At 38.8% G+C, this 20,934-nt stretch overlaps 1 protein-coding gene across 7 annotated transcripts in view; it reads right to left on the reverse strand.

The window, feature by feature from the left end:
* Window positions 1-20,934, reverse strand: part of ARNT (aryl hydrocarbon receptor nuclear translocator) — a 76,218-nt gene that overhangs the window by 28,690 nt on the left and 26,594 nt on the right. For 3 of the 7 annotated variants that reach the window (XM_042953870.1, XM_042953869.1, XM_042953868.1), the window contains exons 3-6: window positions 15,461-15,505; window positions 8,657-8,701; window positions 4,647-4,691; window positions 1,747-1,960 (exon numbers count right to left, since the gene is read on the reverse strand). In XM_042953870.1, coding sequence (XP_042809804.1) covers window positions 1,747-1,960; window positions 4,647-4,691; window positions 8,657-8,701; window positions 15,461-15,505 — 349 coding nt within the window. The remainder of the gene's footprint in view (window positions 1-1,746; window positions 1,961-4,646; window positions 4,692-8,656; window positions 8,702-15,460; window positions 15,506-20,934) is intronic. The other 4 variants (XM_042953873.1, XM_042953871.1, XM_042953872.1 and 1 more) reach the window with 3 other exon arrangements.

Genomic DNA, 20,934 nt, shown 5'->3' on the forward strand with positions numbered 1-20,934 from the left:
AATTTTTCTGCAAAAACACGGTTATTTTTTATTATTATTAGAGAGAGCCAGAGAGGGACAGAACGTACATGGAAGTGGGGGAGAAGGGCAGAGGTAGAGAGAAAGAGAGCTCCAAGGAGGTTCCATGCTCAGCACAGATCCCCACACAGGGCTCAATCCCACGACCCTGGAATCAAGAGTCAGATGCTCAACTGACTGAGCCACCCAGGTACCTCCACTGTGTTATTAAAAAAAAAAATCTTTTTTTAATGTTTATTTATTTTTGAGAGAGAGACAGAGAGACAGAGAGAGAGAGAGAGAGAGAGAGACAGTGGGGGAGGGTCAGAGAGGGAGACAACGAATCCGAAGCAGGTTCCAGGCTCTGAGTTGTCAGCACAGGGCCCGACATGGGATTTGAACTCACAAACCACAAGGTCATGACCCCAGTCGGATGCTCAACTGACTGAGCCACCCAGGTGCCCCCTCCTTCCCCACGGGTTATATTTAATCACTGAAACAGAACACGGCTTCCTTACTCTTAGAAGTCTTGCTGACTAGGGGCGCCTGGGTGGCTCAGTCGGGTGGGCATCTGACTTCGGCTCAGGTCATGATCTCAAAGTTTGGGAGTTCGAGCCCCGTGTCAAGCTTTGTGCTGACAGCTCAGAGCCTGGAGCCTGCTTCGGATTCTGTGTCTCCTTCTCTCTCTGCCCTTCCCCCACTTATGCTCTATCAAAAATAAATAAATGTAAAAAAAATTAAGAAAAAAAAAAAAAAAAGAAGTCTTGCTGACCATCCTCACTCAGGCCAGGTCATTCTATTCACTTTCGCCATCCCTCCAGTATATATTTATCTAGCCTCATATAAATTATCAATAATTAAAAAAAAAAAATTTTAGTGTTTATTTTGAGAGAGAGTGCACATGAGCAGGATAAGGACAGAGAGAGAGGGAGAGAGAGAGAATCCCAAGCAGGCTCTGAGCTGTCAGCATAGAGCCCAATGTGGGGCTCGAACTCACGAACCGTGAGATCATGACCTGAGCCGAAATCAAGAGTCCTATGCTTAACCGACTGAACCGCTCAGGTGCCCCAAATTATTAAAAAGTTTTTTAAAAATTTATTTCTTCTCTATGCATTTTCCTCTCATTTTTCGCTTATGTGTGTATCCAGCCACTTAAATAGTCATATTCAGACTGACTTCCACCTACTCACATGTTCATATTTAGACTGAGTTCCTGAAAGGCTGGAAATGTTTTTACCTTCTATATTTTTCTCATTACATGCACCATAGTACATCTCTAAGGAACAATGACTGCCTTGTTAAGATTCCTTTTATCACTAAAACTGAACGCTGCTTCAGGAATAAGAAGTAGATTTTTTCCATCTTCTAGAACCTTAAAGCCAATGAAGAGGGCTGGTTCCATGGACATAGTCATCTCTTTTTCCTGCAGTTCCACTCTTTTTCCACCTTACAGGCTGTATTCATGGGTGAAATCTAAAATACCTATAAGCTTGCCAAATAGTTTGCAAAAGTCTGCTGTACTTCTCACTGTTTCAATGCTAATGAATGTATAGCCAGGAATTGAAACTACTTTCCCACGGTCTGAATTTTTCCTTGACAGCTGAATTCTTGCACTTTAAACAGTCTACAGACTCAGCTCTGCTCTGACTCCCAATATAAGGCCCTAAATAGAATTATGGTTATCTATCCCCAAAAGATCAAAACTTTCAACAGATTCTAGACTTGCTCAGAGTTGTGCAGCCCAGTGACCTGATCAGTGAGGAACGAAGGCTTGTAGGTGCCATCAGTGGATGTATTTCCAGTTCCTCGCAAGGACTTCATGTGAGAGACTGCCATGCGTAAGATGGTTAGCTTGTCTGGTTTTCGAGCCAGGGCACTACAGGTGGGCACCATGTCTGACAGTTCTGTGATGTAGGCTGTCATCTTGTTCCGTCGCCGCCGTTCAATTTCACTGTGATTCTCCCTGCATGGAGAGAGAGAGAGAGAGAGAGAGAGAGAGAGAGAGAGAGAGAGTTGCCCCACCCAGGTGGTCACATCTGGCCATCTGAGAGCAGAGAGTGATGTAAATACCAAGCGAGCTGCTAAAGAACTATGGTGTTTAGATTTAGGAGTGCTTAAATCTCAGAAGGTAGAGTCACGTCTGCCAACCTTCATGCAGAGCAATGGAATAGAAGTTAACAAGGCACACAGAGAATAAGCAGATACCAGCAATTCTATCTCCTGGTAACTTCACTTCCTCTGCAAGTTACCTGTTCATCAGAACAATAAAATATTTTATGAAATTATAGTCTGAAAGTCAATGTTGATTTTATTCACTTTAGTTCCTGAGAGACAAGTGATCTCTGCTTAGCTAATTCCATGTTTACTAATTCAACTTTTTAAGGCTGAAAACAAAATTACCAGCTTTTTCCAACACAAGTATGTTGCCCAACAACTGATACAAGAATTGAAAGTATAGATTCCTTTGGTCTATAAAATGTTGCTTGTTCTAAGCTTCTCTCTAACTCTCAATACTAGAAAGCAGAATTGGAAGATTTTGAAGTTTTATTTGTCTCACTAATGCACAAAGTCCTAGTGTGTCTATCCGGGTGCCATGCCAGTGCACTGAGATTTTAAGATATCTACCAGAGGTCCTTTGTGGGTCCCCAGTTGGAACAAAATGAATCAGAGAGTGAAAGTGGAGTGGGGAGGAAAAGGCCTGAAAAGAGACAAGTTGGATCACATCTCCAATGCTGATTTCCTCAAATCAAGAGAGAATCTCATCATTGTTAAAAATAATCCAGTAGTTCTCACGGTGGATTTCTGAGAAACCCCACAAAGCCTCAGAGACAACCAAACAACGTGCTGCGTTTCTGCTTCTACTTGAGCAGCTTTGCTTTATCCTTTTTATTTACTTCCATTACCACTTAAGGATCCTATTAAAAAAAGTTCTTCGTGTAAAAAAGAAAACAGAAAACAACTGATCTAACATAAACTGATCTCTTTATGAGAAGCGGTTAAGCAGTTAAGTAAGTGACTTTCCCAAGGGCAGCACTCAATCCCAATGAATGCAATGGTCTTCCCACCATACCATGCCAAATCAGCTTTCTGAAGAGTGAAAGAGTTGGCAGGAAATGGCAACAAAATGAGCTTGTGGCCCAGGTGAAAAAGTAATGATAGACTGGGGCGGGGGGTGGGAATGTAGTTGGTATCAATGATCTATCTCCTACTGAGTGGTCCCAAATCACAGAAGCCAGAAAATAGAAAAACTTGGGTACAACATTAATATCCTAGTATTTCTACATTATTGACAACAATCTCCAAAGACAACTCTAGACTCTCCTTTCTAAATGGCAAAAAGATCTCACCACATAGGTCTATATTTGTTAATATCCCTGAGAAACATTCTACTCTCAAACTTAAAGCACCCATCCTCCTAGAATCTGACAGATTTCTAACACTGAAATCCAGAAGGCTGACCTTTTTTTTTTTTTAATGTTTATTTTTGACAGAGAGAGAGGCAGAGCATGAGGAGGGGGCGGGGGGGAGGCAGAGAGAGAGGGAGACACAGAATCCGAAGCAGGCTCCAGGCTCCAAGCTGTCAGCACAGAGCCCGACGTGGGGCTCAAACTCACGGACGAGATCATGACCTGAGCCGAAGTTAGACGCTCAACCGACTGAGCCACCCAGGTGCCCCAAGGCTGATCTTTTCAATAACCACATCAAGACTGTTAAAACTTTTCTGGGAAACCATGAAAAATTCAAGCACCAAAGCAAGGCTGTAATGCTATGACACAGTAATCTAGCCTGTGAGTCTACACAGGAAAATAAGGGTGTGCTTTCTAGAAAAGTGTGGAATAAATATTAAGGCCTAAATGTTGGGCACTAATTTCTTTATTTTTTAAAATTTTTTTTTTTCAACGTTTATTTATTTTTGGGACAGAGAGAGACAGAGCATGAACGGGGGAGGGGCAGAGAGAGAGGGAGACACAGAATCGGAAACAGGCTCCAGGCTCTGAGCCATCAGCCCAGAGCCTGACGCGGGGCTCGAACTCACGGACCGCGAGATGGTGACCTGGCTGAAGTCGGACGCTTAACCGACTGCGCCACCCAGGCGCCCCGGGCACTAATTTCAAACACAGGTATATTTATTAGTCTTTGTGTTTTTTTTTTTTCTCAAGTGCTTATTTCTTTTTGAAAAAGAGAGAAAGAAAGAGAGAGGCAGGCAGAGGATCCCAAGCAGGCTCCACACTGTCAGCTTGAACTCATGAACCATGAGATCATGACCAGAGCCGAAGTTGGATGTTTAACTGACTGGGCCACCCAGGCACCCCTATGAGTCTTCTGATAAAAGATTATTTCCCTGCTGAAGCACCACCTGGTACAGCTGCCTCCTTTCTAAAGACTTTTATTCTGTGAAACTTAGTGCTAAGATAATGAGGAAAAGAGAAAACTATAAAATTATTAGCAGTTACTTAAATTCCTCAACGCGCCCTCTTTCTGATTGGGGAAGCCAAAGTTCCTGTTACATACAAACTTCCAAAAACTCTTGTCCTCTCTTGCCACAGATAAGTAAAAACACAAAGAGAAAGGGGAAGAAAACAGCAGAGTAAGAAACAGGAAGAAGCAGCAGCATCTGCTTCATCATGCTGAAAACACTGTTCTCCTACCTGGCGAGTCTCTCTTTATCCGCAGAGCTCTGCTCATCATCCGACCTAAAAATAGAATTAATGAACTAAGCTAAAATAAAAATAAAAAGAAAGAAAAAAAGAAAGAAAGATGGATGGGTGGATAGAAGGAGAGGGGAAAGGAAAAGAAAAAGGAAATAGAACAAAATAGATGCAGAGAAAGGAACATTAAAATATGGACAGGAACCTTGCCTGTAACTCTACAAAAGTCATTTGTTAGGATAAAGAAAAATTAACTTACAGGACAAAGGTTGACATAAAAGCAAGGCCAATATTCATTATAAATAAACATAGTCTGAACACAGAAAGCACTTTGCCAATCTCTGTAGAGGCCAATGATATATAGTTTGAACAAGAACCAAACAAGGGAAGACCATTCTCACACTGCTCCTAATTTGGAAATAAAAGGATATCCATATATGCTATTCTATAATAAAAAAAATCTAAGAGTAAATCATGATGAGAATATCACATTGTCACAAATGATCACAAAATATAATCTCTCTGTAACACAGACGCATACACATGCACTCACAGACAAAATAGCCAAACAGGGTTCTTTGGAGAAATTATATAAATAAAACTTAAGAATTAGGTTTCTGGGATATCCCATATCATTGATTTTATAATTAAATAGTAAATTTCTTTTTTAATTTTTTTTTTATTTTGAGAAATAGAGTGCGTACGTGCACAAGTAGTGGGGAGAGGAAAAAAGAGGGAGAGGGAGGTGGGGAGGGAGGGAGGGAAAGAGAGAGAGAGAGAGAGAGAGAGAGAGAGAGAGAGAGAGAATCCCAAGCACAGAGCCCGACATGGCGGGGGGCGGGTAGGGCAGGCTTCAATCCCACAAACCATGAGATCATGACTTAAGCCAAAATCAAGAGTCATATGCTCAACAGACTGAGCCACCCAGACACCCCGGTAGTATATTTCTATTTAGTCACTCTCCCATTTCTTTGTTGTAAAGCCCCAACACTGCTGGATCCCCAGTGCCAGCCCCCACTCCCCTGGAGGGGGCTACAAAGGATTACCACTGAGTTTTTCTGGAAAACTGAAATACTTTGAGTTGGTGGCAACTGAAGAAACATCAACATGCTGGTAGGCCAATGTATCAGTAATCAACTCCATTTTAAATATAGATAAAGAAGCCTCAAATAAAATGTCTACATAAGTATGACATATTAACAGGCTGAAAGATTATTCAGTTGTGACATGCACCATGACTTTATCAGTACATGGGAAAGTTTCTATAAAATGGTCAATGAGGGTAGCCTGGGAGGCTTGTCGGTTAAGCAGTTAAGCATCTGACTCTTGATTTTGGCTCAAGTCATGATCTCATGGTTTGTGAGATCTAGCCCCATGTCAGGCTCTGTGCTGACAGTGGGGAAGCCTGCTTGGGATTCTCTCTCTCCCTCTCTATCTGCCCCTCCCCAACTCACGCACACCTATGTGCACACCAGTGCCGCACACACACACTCTCTCTCTCTCAAAATAAACTTCAAAACAAAAATAAAAATAAATGGTCAACAGGAAGAAAAGATTCAAAAGAACACAGTAACAGTAAGAACAAAAATATAAAAATATACATATGTTGATAAGAAGCGCAAGAGAACTGCATTATATTAAGTATATATACTTAATGTTCATTGGGTTATTACAGTTCCTTAACAAACTACAAATATTTTTTTCAAAGATTTGAGAAAATACATACATTTTCAGTTTTTGAAGACCCTCTACTGAATTCCCAAGGATATGTGAGGTGAACAGCATAACAAATCCTCTCTTAGAGGAATGAGTTGTTTGAAAGAAAGTTAAATATCTAAAATTCCTATTATCATTATTCCTACTACTACAAATCCCTTTATCTACTCTCATATCTCTGAATGAAATATGTGAATGTATAAATATTTATATTAAGTATGACAAATGAAAACTAAAATAATTCAAGTAATGCTTTCATAGCTTTTTGGAATTTCAATCAAGAGACTGTGAACCTGGGGCGCCTGGGTGGCTCAGTCAGTTAAGCATCTGACTTCAGCTCAGGTCACGATCTTATGGCCCATAAGTTCGAGCCCCACATTGGGGCTCTGTGCTGAAAGCTCGGAGCCTGGAGCCTGCTTTGGATTCTGTGTCTCCCTCTCTCTCTCTGCCACTCCCCCACTCATGCTCTGTCTCTGTCTCAAAAATAAATAAACATTAAAAAAAAATTAAAAATAAATAAATAAAAAGAGACTGTGAACCTGTACCATCAGTACTATTTGATGGCTTGACTTTCTTTTTTTAATTTTTTTTAAAGTTTATTTATTTAAGCAATCTCTACACCCAACAAGGAGCTTGAACTCAGGACCCCAAGATCAAAATTGCATGCTCTACAGACTGAGCCAGCCAGGTGCCCCTGAGGGCTTAACTTTCTAATGCAGCTCGAAAAACTGCTCCCCAAGTATCTATGACTAACTTCTCATTTTAGAGATGGTTCATATCCTGAAGTGTTTACAAGGATCTACTTCAATAAATAAATCCTTTGAAAATCTCTTAAATTCACTTCTTTCCTATTGCCATTGCCTCCACTCTAGCCTAGGCACTATGATTTTAGAGCTATCTTATTACTTCAACAGCCTCCCATCTACTTCCCTGAGTACAGTGTTTCTCTTTAATCAATCCTGTATAGTGCTACTAGAGAAAAATCCCATACATATTTTATTTATTAAAATCTCTTATTCCAAGTCTATAATGGCATCTTACTGTTTCAGATAGTTATAAGCTACTCTGACATTTCTTAGCCCTCTACATCAGTGGTTCTCAAAAGTATGGTCCCTAGACTAGCAAAATCAGCAGTAAATATATTTTAAGAACTCAGGTAAGCACTGGATTTTTGATTATTTGTTTTTCTGAGGTGGCTGCAAACTCAATTTAAAAAAAGACCAATTCACTGTTTAATAATATACAGAATGAACTTCCTAAAAACGAAACATCTGACTTGTGAAGGATTTGTTGTTGAATAAAAGCATTTTTCATCTTGACAAAATTTAAAGAAATTTATTCCAATCAAAACTCACCTCCACAAAAATTGTTTCTGTTGTCTTTTTTTTTTTTAATATGAAATTTATTGTCAAATTAGTTTCCATACAACACCCAGTGTTCATCCCAACAGGTGCCCTCCTCAATGCCCATCACCCATTTTCCCCTCCCTCCCACCCCCATCAACCCTCAGACTGTTCTCACTTTTTAAGAGTCTCTTATGGTTTGGCTCCCACCCTCCCTAACTTTTTTTTTCCTTCCCTCCTCCCCCATGGTCTTCTGTTAAGTTTCTCAGGATCCACCTAAGAGTGAAAACATATGGTATCTGTCTTTCTCTGCCTGACTTATTTCACTTAGCATAACACTCTCCAGTTCCATCCACGTTGCTACAAATCTGTTGTCATTTTTAAAAGAAAACTATTATCTGTACAAATTTTGTGGACCCATTCAATAAAAATGCAACCAAGAAATCCATAGCCTGTGTTCCTGTGGACACCCAGCAAGCACAATGTATAGCTACCTATCATCATATGAATAAAAACACTGTGTAAATTCTACCATCAGTTTGAAGCCATGTTACCTGAACATTAACAATAGCTGTCATACATAATTCTTTTTTTTTTTTAAATTTTTTTAACGTTTATTTATTTTTGAGACAGAGAGAGACACAGCATGAACGGGGGAGGGGCAGAGAGAGAGGGAGACACAGAATCGGAAGCAAGCTCCAGGCTCTGAGCCATCAGCCCAGAGCCCGACGCGGGGCTCGAACTCACAGACCGCGAGATCATGACCTGAGCTGAAGTCGGACGCTTACCTGACTGAGCCACCCAGGCACCCCTATCATACGTAATTCTGTCAGCTTTCAGAATAGGAAGAAGACTGAACAGAGAAATTAACTCTCAATGAGATCAAATTAAAACTCAATATGCTTGTTTGCCTGATTCCACAAGATGGCCCAAGATGCTCTACTACATTACCTGGCAAATCGCTCCTTATCATTAGACATCTGATCATCATCACACCTGAAGGAGAAAAATGGGATTAGCTCAAAGCATTATACTTGTTATCTATTTCATTCTGAAATAAAAACTAGAAAAGGGGTAAAAATATTCAATAGAAAAAAAAAGCGCCAATGGACAAGTATCACAAGGCAACAGAAACAGTAATAGCATCCCACAGAACTTAAAAAACCCATGACTCTTATTTGTCAGGTCTCTGATGTTCTCCTTTACCCTTATTTATCAAACACTCCAAAAAAAGATGATGACCTCATGAGGGCCCAGCTGACTGCCCTGTCAGCACCACTCTGAGGTTAGGGATAGTTTTGTTCTGTTTAATTATTAGGAGGGGGAGGGGGAGGGGGACATGGAACATAAAAAAGGTTAAGATGGTAAATTTTAAGAGTACACTTTGGTAGTACTAACTATATTCATATTGTTGTGCAACAGATCTATGGAAGGCTCTAACCTTGTAAAACTGAAACTCTGTAGCCACTAAACATCATCTTCCCATCTCCTCCCCACCTGACTCCCAGCTCCTGGCAACTATCACTATGCTTTCTGTCTCTAATTTTAACTACTTTAGATACCTCTTATTAAGTGAGACCATACAGTCTTTCTGTGACTGGCTTATTTTACTTAGTATAATGTCCCCAACATTCATCCGTATTGTAGCATATGCCACGATTTCTTTCCTTTTTAAGGCTGAACAATATTCCATTGGACATATATGCCACATTTTCTTTAGGTATTCATCTATAAATGGTTATTTGGGTAGCTTCACCTCTTGGCTATTGTGAAAATGGGGCAGCGAACATGAGAGTCTAAATATCTCTTTAAGACTCTTTATAAAAATATTTTTATTTTTTTAATTTACATCCAAATTAGTTAGCATATAGTGCAACAATGATTTCAGGAGAAATTCCTTATTGCCCTTTACCCATTCAGCCCACCCCTCCTCCCACAACCCCTCCAGTAACCCTCTGTTTGTTCTCCATATTTAAGAGTCTCTTATGTTTTGTCCCCCTCCCTGTTTTTATATTGTTTTTGCTTCCCTTCCCTTATGTTCATCTGTTCTGTGTCTTAAAGTCCTCATATGAGTGAAGTCATATGATATTTATCTTTCTCTAACTTTGCTTAGCATAATACCCTCCAATTCCATCCACGTAGTTGCACATGGCAAGATTTCATTCTTTTTGATTGCCAGGTAATACTCCATTGTATATATATACCAAATCTTCTTTATCCATTCATTCATCGATGGACATTTGGGCTCTTTCCATACTTTAGCTATTGTTGATAGTGCTGCTATAAACATTGGGGTGCACGTGTCTCTTCGAAACAGCATACCTGTAACCCTTGGATAAATACATAGTAGTGCAACTGCTGGGTCATAAGGTCATTCTATTTTTAATTTTTTGAGGAACCTCCATACTGTTTTCCAGAGTGGCTGCACCAGCTTGCATTCCCACCAGCAAAGCAAGAGATCCTCTTTCTCCGCATCCTCACCAACATCTGTTATTGCCTGAGTTGCTAATGTTAGCCATTCTGACACGTGTGAGGTGGTATCTCATTGTGGTTTTGATTTGTATTTCCCTGATGATGAGTGATGTGGAATATTTTTTCATGTGTCAGTTGGTCATCTGGATGTCTTCTTTGGAGAAGTGTCTACTCATGTCTTTTGCCCATTTCTTCACTGGATTATTTGGTTTTTGGGTGTTGAGTTTGATAAGTTCTTTATAGATTTTGGATACTAACCCTTTATCTGATATGTCGTTTGCAAATATCTTCTCCCATTCTGTCCGTTGCCTTTTAGTTTTGCTGATTGTTTCCTTCACTGTGCAAAAACTTATTTTGATGAGGTCCCAATAGTTCATTTTTGCATTTGTTTCCCTTGCCTCCGGAGACGTGTTGAGTAAAAAGTTGCTGTGGCCAAGATCAAAGAGGTTTTTGCCTGCTTTCTCCTAGAGGATTTTGATGGCTTCCGGTCTTACATTTAGGTCTTTTACCTATTTTGAGTTTCTTTTTGTGAATGGTATAAGAAAGTGGTCCAGGTTCATTCTTCTGCATGTCGCTGTCCAGTTTTCCCAGCATCACTTGCTGAAGAGACTGTCTTTATTCCATTGGATATTCTTTCTGGCTTTGTCAAAGATTAGTTAGCCATACATTTGTGGGTCCATTTCTGGGTTCTCTATTCTGTTCCATTGATCTGAGTGTCTGTTTTTGTGCCAAGGACTCTGCTTGCAATTACTCTGGATATTTATAACCAGAAGTGGGGCTGCTGAATCATACAATGATTCTGTTTTTAATTTTTGAGGAATCCATACTGTTTTCGACAGTGGTTAAATTTATAATTTACAGTCCGACCAACAGTGCACAAGGATTCTCATTTCTTCACATCCTTATCTAACGTTTATTTTCTGTTTCTTTTTTTTTAATATTTACTTTTGAGAGAGAGAAATAGAGGGCAAGGGGGGGGAGGGCAGAGAAAAAGGGAGACACAGAATCCAAACCAGGCTCCAGGCTCTGAGCTGTCAGCACAGAGCCCGATATGAGGCTCGAACTCACAAACCATGACCTGAGCTGAAGTCAGATGCTTAAGTGACTGAGCCACCCAGGTGCCCCTATTTTCTGTTTCTTTGATGGTGGCCACCATCATGGGTGTGGGGTGGTACCTCACTGTAGTTTCTATTTGCATTTCTCATGATTAGTGAGTAGAACATCTTTTCATAATCTGGTTTGCCATCTGCATATCTTCTTTGGAAAATTTCTATTCAAGTCCTTTACCCATTTATAATCAGGTTGCGTTTTTTCTTATTGAGTTGTGATAGTTCTTCATATGTTATAGATATTAGCTTCTTATCAGATACATGATCTACAAATATTTTGTCCCATTCCATAGGTTATCTTTTCACTGTTTTAGTTGATTCACAGAAATTTTTAAGAGATAATTTTTAGTTACGGCTTAAACAATGCTCTTTATCGTTTTGATCAAGGAAACATAATCCATTCATCCTAACAACTTTGGTACTTAGTAAGCAATAACCCATGTCTGCTAAATACAGAAACTATAGGATTTGTTGGGGGAGAGAAACCTAACTTTAAATACACTACTCTCGGAGTGCCTGGCTAGTTCAGTCGGTACAGCATACAACTCTTCATCTAGGGGTTGTGAGATTGAGCCCCATGATGGGTATAGAGATTACTCAAGAATAGAAATAAAAAATCATCTAAAAATAAGTTAAAATTAAATTAAAAATAGAAACACTATTCTCTGGATGATTTAAATTTTCCTCTTCTCACTGCTACAGGATATAGCAAAGATCTATCAACTTTGAGCTTTTGGGAGAAAGGTTAAGTCTCACAAAATTTGCAGTTAAACCAGTTATTAAATTAGAGCCAAGGGGCACCTGGGTGACTCAGTCAGTTAAGCAACTAACTCTGGCTCAGGTAATGATCTCACAGTTTGTGAGTTCGAGCCCCGCATCGGGCTCTGTGCTGACAGCTTGGAGCCTGCAGCCTGTTTCGAATTCTGTGTCTCCCTCTCTCTCTGCCCCTCCCCTGCTCATACTCTGTGTCTCTCTGTCTCTCAAAAATAAATAAATGTTTAAAAAAAAAATAGAGCCAAATTTATATTGTTCCTTCATAGGCTGTATATCCTCAACTAGTCCAACCTTAAGAATTTTCAGTTTTTGCAAATAACAGGAGGGGCACCTGGGTGGTTGAGTTTCTGACTCTTGATTTTGGCTCAGGTCATGATTCCAGGGTCATGGGATCGAGCCCTGTGTCTGGTTCCACGCTGAGTGTGGAGCCTGCTTAAAATTTTCTCTCTCGCGCGCGCGCGCGCTTTTTGGCCCTCTCCCCTGCCCATGTTCTCTCTCTAAAATAAAAAAAGAAGAAAAAATTAAAAAAATAAAAATAAAAAGAACAGGAGAGCAGAAGAAGAATGGGCAAACATGAGATGTAGTGGAATTTTAGCTCAAGTACAAATGGTCTGTTCCTAGGACACAAGCACGCTTTAAATCAGATGCTATAAACTCCTGGTGAAAACATGTGACCTAAACTGAAAAAAAGACCTATAATTTATATACTAACTTGGAATCTCAAGAATGAGTCTTCTAGATCGTTACTACTTAAAGTATGGTCAGTAGCTGGAAGCAGCAGCATCACCTAAGAGCGAATCAGAATGCAGAGCCTTGGGCCCTACCCAAGACCTACTGAATTAGAATCTTCATCTTAACAAGAAATCCCAGGTGGCTCTGTACATGCATTAAAGTTTGAGAAGCACTATTCTAGACACTAGTAACTCTGATATTGTACCTAGAGTTTCAAAGCCTTGACATTCTTAAAAATTATGTTATAGATGTCTGGAGAATGTAACAAAATGGCATTTGAACAAATCAATAGAAAGAAATAAATTAAAACTTTCAAAAGTAGCATCCACCAAGGAGATTTAGTGCTGACTTACAGAAACAATGCACGTAAGGCTTTCATACATTGACCAGAGTGGAAAATTCCAATTGTTTAAAAAAAGAAAAAGAAAAAGAAAAAGAAAAAAAAAAAAGATAAAGAAATTTGGAGATGTCTCTCTCAGGCATTATGACCCACTTGGTAAAATGAACTGTGACAGTTTTTTTTTTGTTTTTTTTTTTTTTTATGATTGGGGAAAGGAAAAATGAACTTTTCTGGATTGCATATCTCTTGTACCTACTAGATTTTTTGGAAATGGAGGCAATGACTCAGGGCCAGAGCTAATTGACAAGTATAAGTAAGACTAGTGGTTACCACTATGCCATTCATATGCACAACACAGTTCCACTAATAGCATCTATCATCATAATTAGGGATTTCCAATGGAAGAATTTCCAGAACTGTTTGAGAAAGTCCATCCTTCCACCAAAATTGAAATCTCTTCCCCTCTTCACTTTTATTAATACTCATTAATTCTCAAGAGCTCTCTTGGAGAATTATTTTCTCCAATATTTTGAAATGATTTCTTTATGGTAGCCAAGTCATGGTTGTTGTTTTCAAGAATATCTGGTAGGATTCAGCAACTAGTAAGTAGTGAGAAATACAAGCCTAACTTTAAAAATTACTTTAAAAAAAAAAAAAGAAAGAAAGAAAATGAAAAAAAAAAATAGATGTCTCTTACTGCACTTAAGCATTATAAAACTAAACAATGGCAAGCAATTTAATTTATAATATGGACATCCTCTATGCAAAAACAAAAATTGAGGAGATTATGAATATACATGCACACAAACACACTGAAAGACACTTACATATGTACTGAATATTTCTGGAAGGATACTCAACTGGAAACTGTACTTGTCTAAGGGGAAGGGTCTGAAGTGAAAGGAAGATATAATTGCACTATATATAACTTTGTACTGCTTAAAAACTGACGACATATATTACTTTTTAAAGATTTAGTTAATAAAACAAATAAATGAAATCTGGACACTCATATTACATATATTTTTTAAATAGGGCTACTTTATTTATTAAATATTTGTCACTCAGCAAAGTAGACCCACCTACGTAACATTTTCAACTCTGGAAAGAAAAAAAGGCAGGTTGCAGGCAAGGCTATTTTCCTTTCTTTGATTCTTACTGCTTTCCTTACTTAAAAACAAAGCCAAATCATTGATCTTCAGCCAGAATAAGTATTTCTCTTCTCTGAAAAAACTCCTCCATCAATATATCGAAAAGTCCAGGGGGCACCTGGATGGCAGTCAGTTGAGTGTCCAACTCTTGATTTCAGTTCAGGCCATCATTCCAGGGTCTCAGGATCGAGTCCTGTGGTGGGTTCCAGGCTGAGCATGGAGCCTGCTTAAGATTCTCTCTCTCCCTCTGCCCCTCCCCAGCTCACACTCTCTCTCTCAAAAATAAAATTCAAGGGGCGCCTGGGTGGCTCATTTGGTTGCGTTGACTTCGGCTCAAGTCATGATCTCACAGTTTGTGAGTTCGAGCCCCGTGTCAGGCTCTGTGCTGACAGCTCAGAGCCTGGAGCCTGCTTTGGATTCTGTGTCTCCCCTCTCTCTGCCGCTCCCCTGCTCATGCTCTGTGTCTCTCAATAATAAATAAATGTTAAAAAAAAATATTTTTTTAATAAAATTCAAAAAAGAAAAAAAAATCCATTTTCAGTGTTCCAGAAGATTCATTATTCAAGGATACAAATACCAATTCCTGGTCTGTAGAAGTCAACAGGTATCAGAAGGTATGAAAGGTACATTAATGACCCCCCCAAGGAATTATACCTTAGCTTCCTCCCACGCTGACTCAAGACTTGGATATAAGATTTGCTTTGGCCAATGGGACACAAGCAAATGTCAACATAAAGCAAAGGCTTGCTAAGCACTTAGACTGGGACTTGTCCTTCAGATTGTAGCCAACGGCATGTAAAAAAACTCTGACGACCTCCTTAAGGACAAAAGACCACAAAGAAAACACCATAACAACCCAGCCAATCCACAGCATTGTCAGAAACTATAAATCATTATTATTTTTAAACCACACAGTAACAGATAACAGAAACAGAGGGCCTTAGGAATTCTCTGCCCTCTCTTCACTGAGCTCCTTCCCTTAGAGCCATTAACAAACTGCTTTAAAAAATTATTACGAGTTATAACATAATAGGAAACTTTAGTTTTAGGATGAAGCACTCTCCTTAGGCCTTAAGGACAAAAATATTACAAGTCAGAAATACCATGAACTAATTTTTTGTGTGTGTGAACTAATTTTTATTATCAGAAATCTAGAGAAAATTTTTCAAAATCTTACCTCAAAAATTTACTGTTCCCTTCTCCATCATCATCAAAATCCAACCTGGAGAAAGCCAAGAGTAAATATTATAAGCCTACTGCCAATACAGAGCATTATGAAATTAAAAATTCTCAACCCACAAGCTATCTGAACACTCACCCAAATGGAAGAAGGAAAAGAGGAGGTGTACAGAAGTGAAACAAAGCTATATGACTTCCTTGCACTAAACTGGGCAATCAAAAGAGTATCCACTGCTACCTTACATTTTCCTAAGTTGGCAATCCACCTTTGCCAAAGTTTTACATCAGAGTACAACCTCTACCAAGGAACAGGAATCCACTCAAAAATCAAAATGAAAAATTAATATGAATAATTCAGGTCCATTTTTCATTTCTGTGAAAGTTTTTAAAAGTTCATTTACTTATTTTTGGGGAGGTGGGGATGGGCACAGAGAGGAAAGAGAGAATTCCAAGCAGGCTCTACACTGTCAGCACAGAGCCGGATGTGGGGCTTGAACTCACAAGCCATGAGATCATGACCTGAGCCAAAGTCAAGAGTCAGATGCTTAACTGACTGATCCACCCAGGTGCCCCCATTTTTCATTTCTATAGGCTAAGCTAGGTTACCAGCTTTCTGAAACATATCCCAAAACAGTGATGATATATAAGGGAGTAATTTAATATCTCAGAAAGTTATCAAATAATGCTTCTTTCCATCATACATCTAATAAACATGTAATATATGCTACACTCAAGACAATGCTAGATGAGAAGAAAACAAGAGACTTGACCTCAAGGGACTGTCTATGTAGACAAAAATATAAAACAAGTGAGAATAGGAAAGTGCCATGTGAGAAGCAAAACCAATATGCTATAAGACATGTATTTAGTGAAAGCAGCAGTGACTTTCAAGGGATTAGGAAGATTATAGGTAACAAGATAGGACAATCTCCTATTAGTCTCTGTACTCTATTAAACTAAAATGATACCACTTTAACCCAGTGACCACTCTTGGCATCTCTACTAGTACCATAACCTCACATTATGAGTCTCTAGATGGGTTATATATTGGGGTGCCTAGGTGGCTCAGTCAGTTCATTCCTCTTCCTCCCTGTAGCCCCCTAATCATGTGTTCAAAATCTACCTATTAACCCAATAACTCCATTTCTAAGAATCTATCCTAAGGAAATAACTCAAGAGAAAAAAATTTATATACAAAGATGTTCACAGAGCATTTATTTACATCTTCAAAACAACTTAAATGTTCCAAAATAAGAAACCAAGTACATCCTCTTATATAACTATGAAAAATTATATTTATGTAAAATATTTAACACAAGAAAAAAAAAGGTTACATATGGTTAGGTGAAAAGACCAGGCTATATAAAACTATATAATTAGGGTCGCCTGGGTGGCTCAGTGGTTAAGCTTCAGTCTCTTGATCTCAGGTCTTGATCTCAAGGTTGTGAGGTCAAGCCCTGTGCACTGGGGCTCTGCACTGGGCATGGAGCCCACTTAAAAAACAAAACAAAAACAGGGGTGCCTGGGTGGCTTAGCTGGTTAAGTGTCTAACTCTGGACTTCGGTTCAGGTCATGATCTCACAGTCTATGAGACTGAGCCCCACATTGGGTCTTCTGTGGCCAGCACAGAGCCTGCTTGGTATTCTTTCTCTCTGCCCTTCCCTGGCTCATTCTCTCTCTCTCTAAGTAAATAAACAAAAACTTAAAAAAAAATACAAAATACAAAAAAAAAATCTATATAATTATATGATTACAACTACTAATAAGATCTACATATAAAGAATGAAGGAATTACACTAAAAAAAAATGATAGGACATGACTTGGGGCAATAGGATTATTGCTATTTTATTCTTTCTATTTTCCAATCTTTCTTTAAAAGAATGTGTATTACTTCTTTTAATATATTTTCCTGATGGGGCGCCTGGGTGGCTCAGTTGGTTAAGCATCTGACTCTTGATTTTGGCTCAGGTCATGATATCATGGTTCATGGGCTCGAGCCCCATGTCAGGCTCTTCACTGGCAGCATGGAGACTGCTTGGGATTCTCTCTCCCTCTCCCTCTGGCGCTCCCCTGCTCATGCTCTCTCACACACGTTCTCTCAAAATAAATAAATAAACTTAAAAAAATTTTTTTCCTGATTACAACATACATTCATTTCAGAAAATCTAGAAATTAAAAACAAAAGAAAAAAAATCCCCCATAATCTCATCATCTAGAAATCTGATGAGTATCCTTTCAGTTTTGCTACGCACACGTTACACATATTTCTTTCTGACAGAGTGATATATTACATAAATTGTAACTTTCCAATATATTGTGAACATTTTTCTGTACTGATACATATCTGTCACTTCTAAAGTTTATTTTTTATCTTGAGAGAAAGAATACACAGGTGCACGGGGAGGGGCAGAGAGGGAAAGAATCCCAAGCAGGGGCTCAACCTCACCAACCCTGAGATCACAACCTAAGTTAAAATCAAGAGTCACTTAGTTGACAGAGCCATCTAGGCACACCATGTACTGATACATATTTGTCACTTCTAATAGCTATAGAATACTCCATTTTCAAATATAATACCTAATCCCCTAATTTTGATATATTTTTTTCAATATGTGAAATTTATTGTCAAATTGGTTTCCATACAACACCCAGTGCTCATCCCAAAAGGTGCCCTCCTCAATACCCATCACCCACCCTCCCCTCCCTCCCACCCCCCATCAACCCTCAGTTTGTTCTCAGTTTTTAACAGTCTCCTATGCTTTGGCTCTCTCCCACTCTAACCTCTTTTTTTTTTTTTTTTCCTTCCCCTCCCCCATGGGTTTCTGTTAAGTTTCTCAGGATCCACATAAGAGTGAAACCATATGGTATCTGTCTTTCTCTGTATGGCTTATTTCACTTAGCATCACACTCTCCAGTTCCATCCACGTTGCTACAAAGGGCCATATTTCATTCTTTCTCATTGCCACATAGTATTCCATTGTGTATATAAACCACAATTTCTTTATCCATTCATCAGTTGATGGACATTTAGGCTCTTTCCACAATTTGGCTATTGTTGAGAGTGCTGCTTAATTTTGATATTTATATCATTTCCAATTGTTTGCTATTATACAAAAACATAAACTGTGTTTAAGAGAGTGTACTCTGAAGCTAACCCCCCTAACCTCCCAAGGTTCATATCAAAGATCTTCCCTTTACTGGCTTTAGAACCTTGAGTAAGTTACTTATTCAGTGAGTTAAAAATGTGTAAAACTCTTGGAGACGTAGCAACTCTTAAAATGTTACTCACGTTACCACTTAAACCCAGGGATCACTCTTGCATTACTATTAGTGGGTGAAATTTAAAGACTAGTTGTAATACTGGTTCCACAATTTTTAAAAGGAAAGAAAGAAGAGAAATTTAACACCAAAAAATGGACAAAATACTACCAATTCTCTCAGGCTTTTCTAAAGCAACCTCTTTTCTGAAGCTTTTCCAATCTTTACTAATTATGGGATTTCCATACACAAAAATACACAGTACTGTAAGCATTCCTTTCTTAGCAAACTTGGCATATTCTACCTTGTACTCTATTTATATGTATAATGATTATTCCCTTTAGGACATAAGCAACTTAAAGACAAGAACCGTATCTTATTTATCTTTGTATCATACTAGCAATCAGCACAATATCTTATACTAATTAGGCAATTAATAAGTACTTCTGGAAATACATAAATACATACACGCTTCTGGAAATGAATGGACTCTGCATTCCAAACCAAGCAACATATCAATACCTTAGTGGAGAAATACACTGCAGTTCAGCATTCTCTAATTTTGAAAATGCAGACACAAAGTTTAAAGAAAACTGAGTTTTCTCAGCAACCATGAAATCTTTGGGCTTTGCAGACATTTCTGGTTTCATTGGTTTCACTACTTTCAGGAAAAGGAGGCATTTAAAGCAACAATCATAAGGATACTCACTGGGCTTGAGAAAAGAAGCATCAGTGAGACCCTTGCAACAGAGATAAAAGAATTAAAAAAGAATCAATCAGAGATGAAGAATGCAATGAAAAAGATTGGAAACAGCCTTGATGCAATGAACAGGAAGCTGGAAAAAGCAGAGGAATGAATTACTGATCTAGAAGACAAAATAATAGAAAGTAATAAAGCTGAACAAAAGACAGAATTATGCAAGACAAGAATAGACTTAGAACTCAGGGACTCGATCAAACATGGTAACATATGTATTATAGGAGTCTCAGAAAAAGACAGAGAAAAGGGAGCATAAAATTTATTTCAAGAAACGAAAGCAGAAAACTTCCCTAATCTGGAGAAGGAAACAGACCTCCAGATCCAAGAAGCACAAAGAACTCCCATCAAAATCAATAAAAGGACAACACCAAGACATACTGTAATTAAATTTGCAAACTATACTGATAAAAAATACTAAAAGCACCAAGACAAAAGAAGTCCTTAATGTACAAGGGAAAACTCATAAAGCTAGCTGGAGATTAATCAACAAAAACTTGGCAAGCCAGAAGGGAGTGGCATGATATATTCAAAGTGTTGAATGGGAAAAATCTGGAGCCAAGAATACTCTAACCAGCAAGAGTCTATCATTGAGAAGGGGAGACAAGAGTTTCCCAAATAAAAACTAAAGGAGTTCGTGACTACTAAACCAGGCCTACAAGAAATATTAAAGGGGATGGGGCGCCTGGGTGGCTCAGTCGGTTAAGCGTCCAACTTCGGCTCAGGTTATGATCTCATAGTTCATGAGTCTGAGCCCCGTGTTGGGCTCTGTGTTGAAAGCTCAGAGCCTGGAGCCTACTTCGAATTCTGTGTCTCACTCTCGCTCTCTCTCTCTCAAAAATAAATAAAACATTAAAAAAAAAAAAAAGAAATATTAAGGGTGACTCTTTGAGTGCAAAGGGGAGATCAAAAGTGATAAAGGATCAAAGAAAATCTCCAGAAACAACAAAGCAAGCAATAAAGTAGCACACATCTACCAATAATTACTTTGAATGTAAATGGACTAAAAGTTCCAATCAAAAGATTATAGGATGACCGAATGGATAAAAACCAAGACCCTTGGGGGTGTCTGGGTAGCTCAACTGGTTGAACATCCAACTCTTGATTTTGGCTCAGATCATGATCTCCCAATTCATGGGATCCAGTCCCACGTGGGAGCAGCACGGAGCCTGCTTGGGATTCTCTCTCCCTCACTCTCTACGTCTCCCTGCTTGCAATCTCTCTCAAAATAAATAAATAAATAAACATTAAAAAAAAACTTAAAAAACAAAACAAGACCCTTTTATATGTTGCCTACAAGAGACTCATTTTAGACCTAACGATACCCGCTGATTGAAAGTGAGGAAGTGGAAAAGCAGCACACACATGGATATCAAAAGAAAGAGTAGCAATACTTATACCAGATAAAGTAGACTTCTTTGTTCTTGTATTGCTTTAGTCCTGCTTTGGTATCAGG

The sequence above is a fragment of the Panthera leo genome, chromosome C1, assembly GCF_018350215.1.
Source record: "Panthera leo isolate Ple1 chromosome C1, P.leo_Ple1_pat1.1, whole genome shotgun sequence".
Taxonomy (NCBI): Eukaryota; Metazoa; Chordata; class Mammalia; order Carnivora; family Felidae; genus Panthera; species Panthera leo.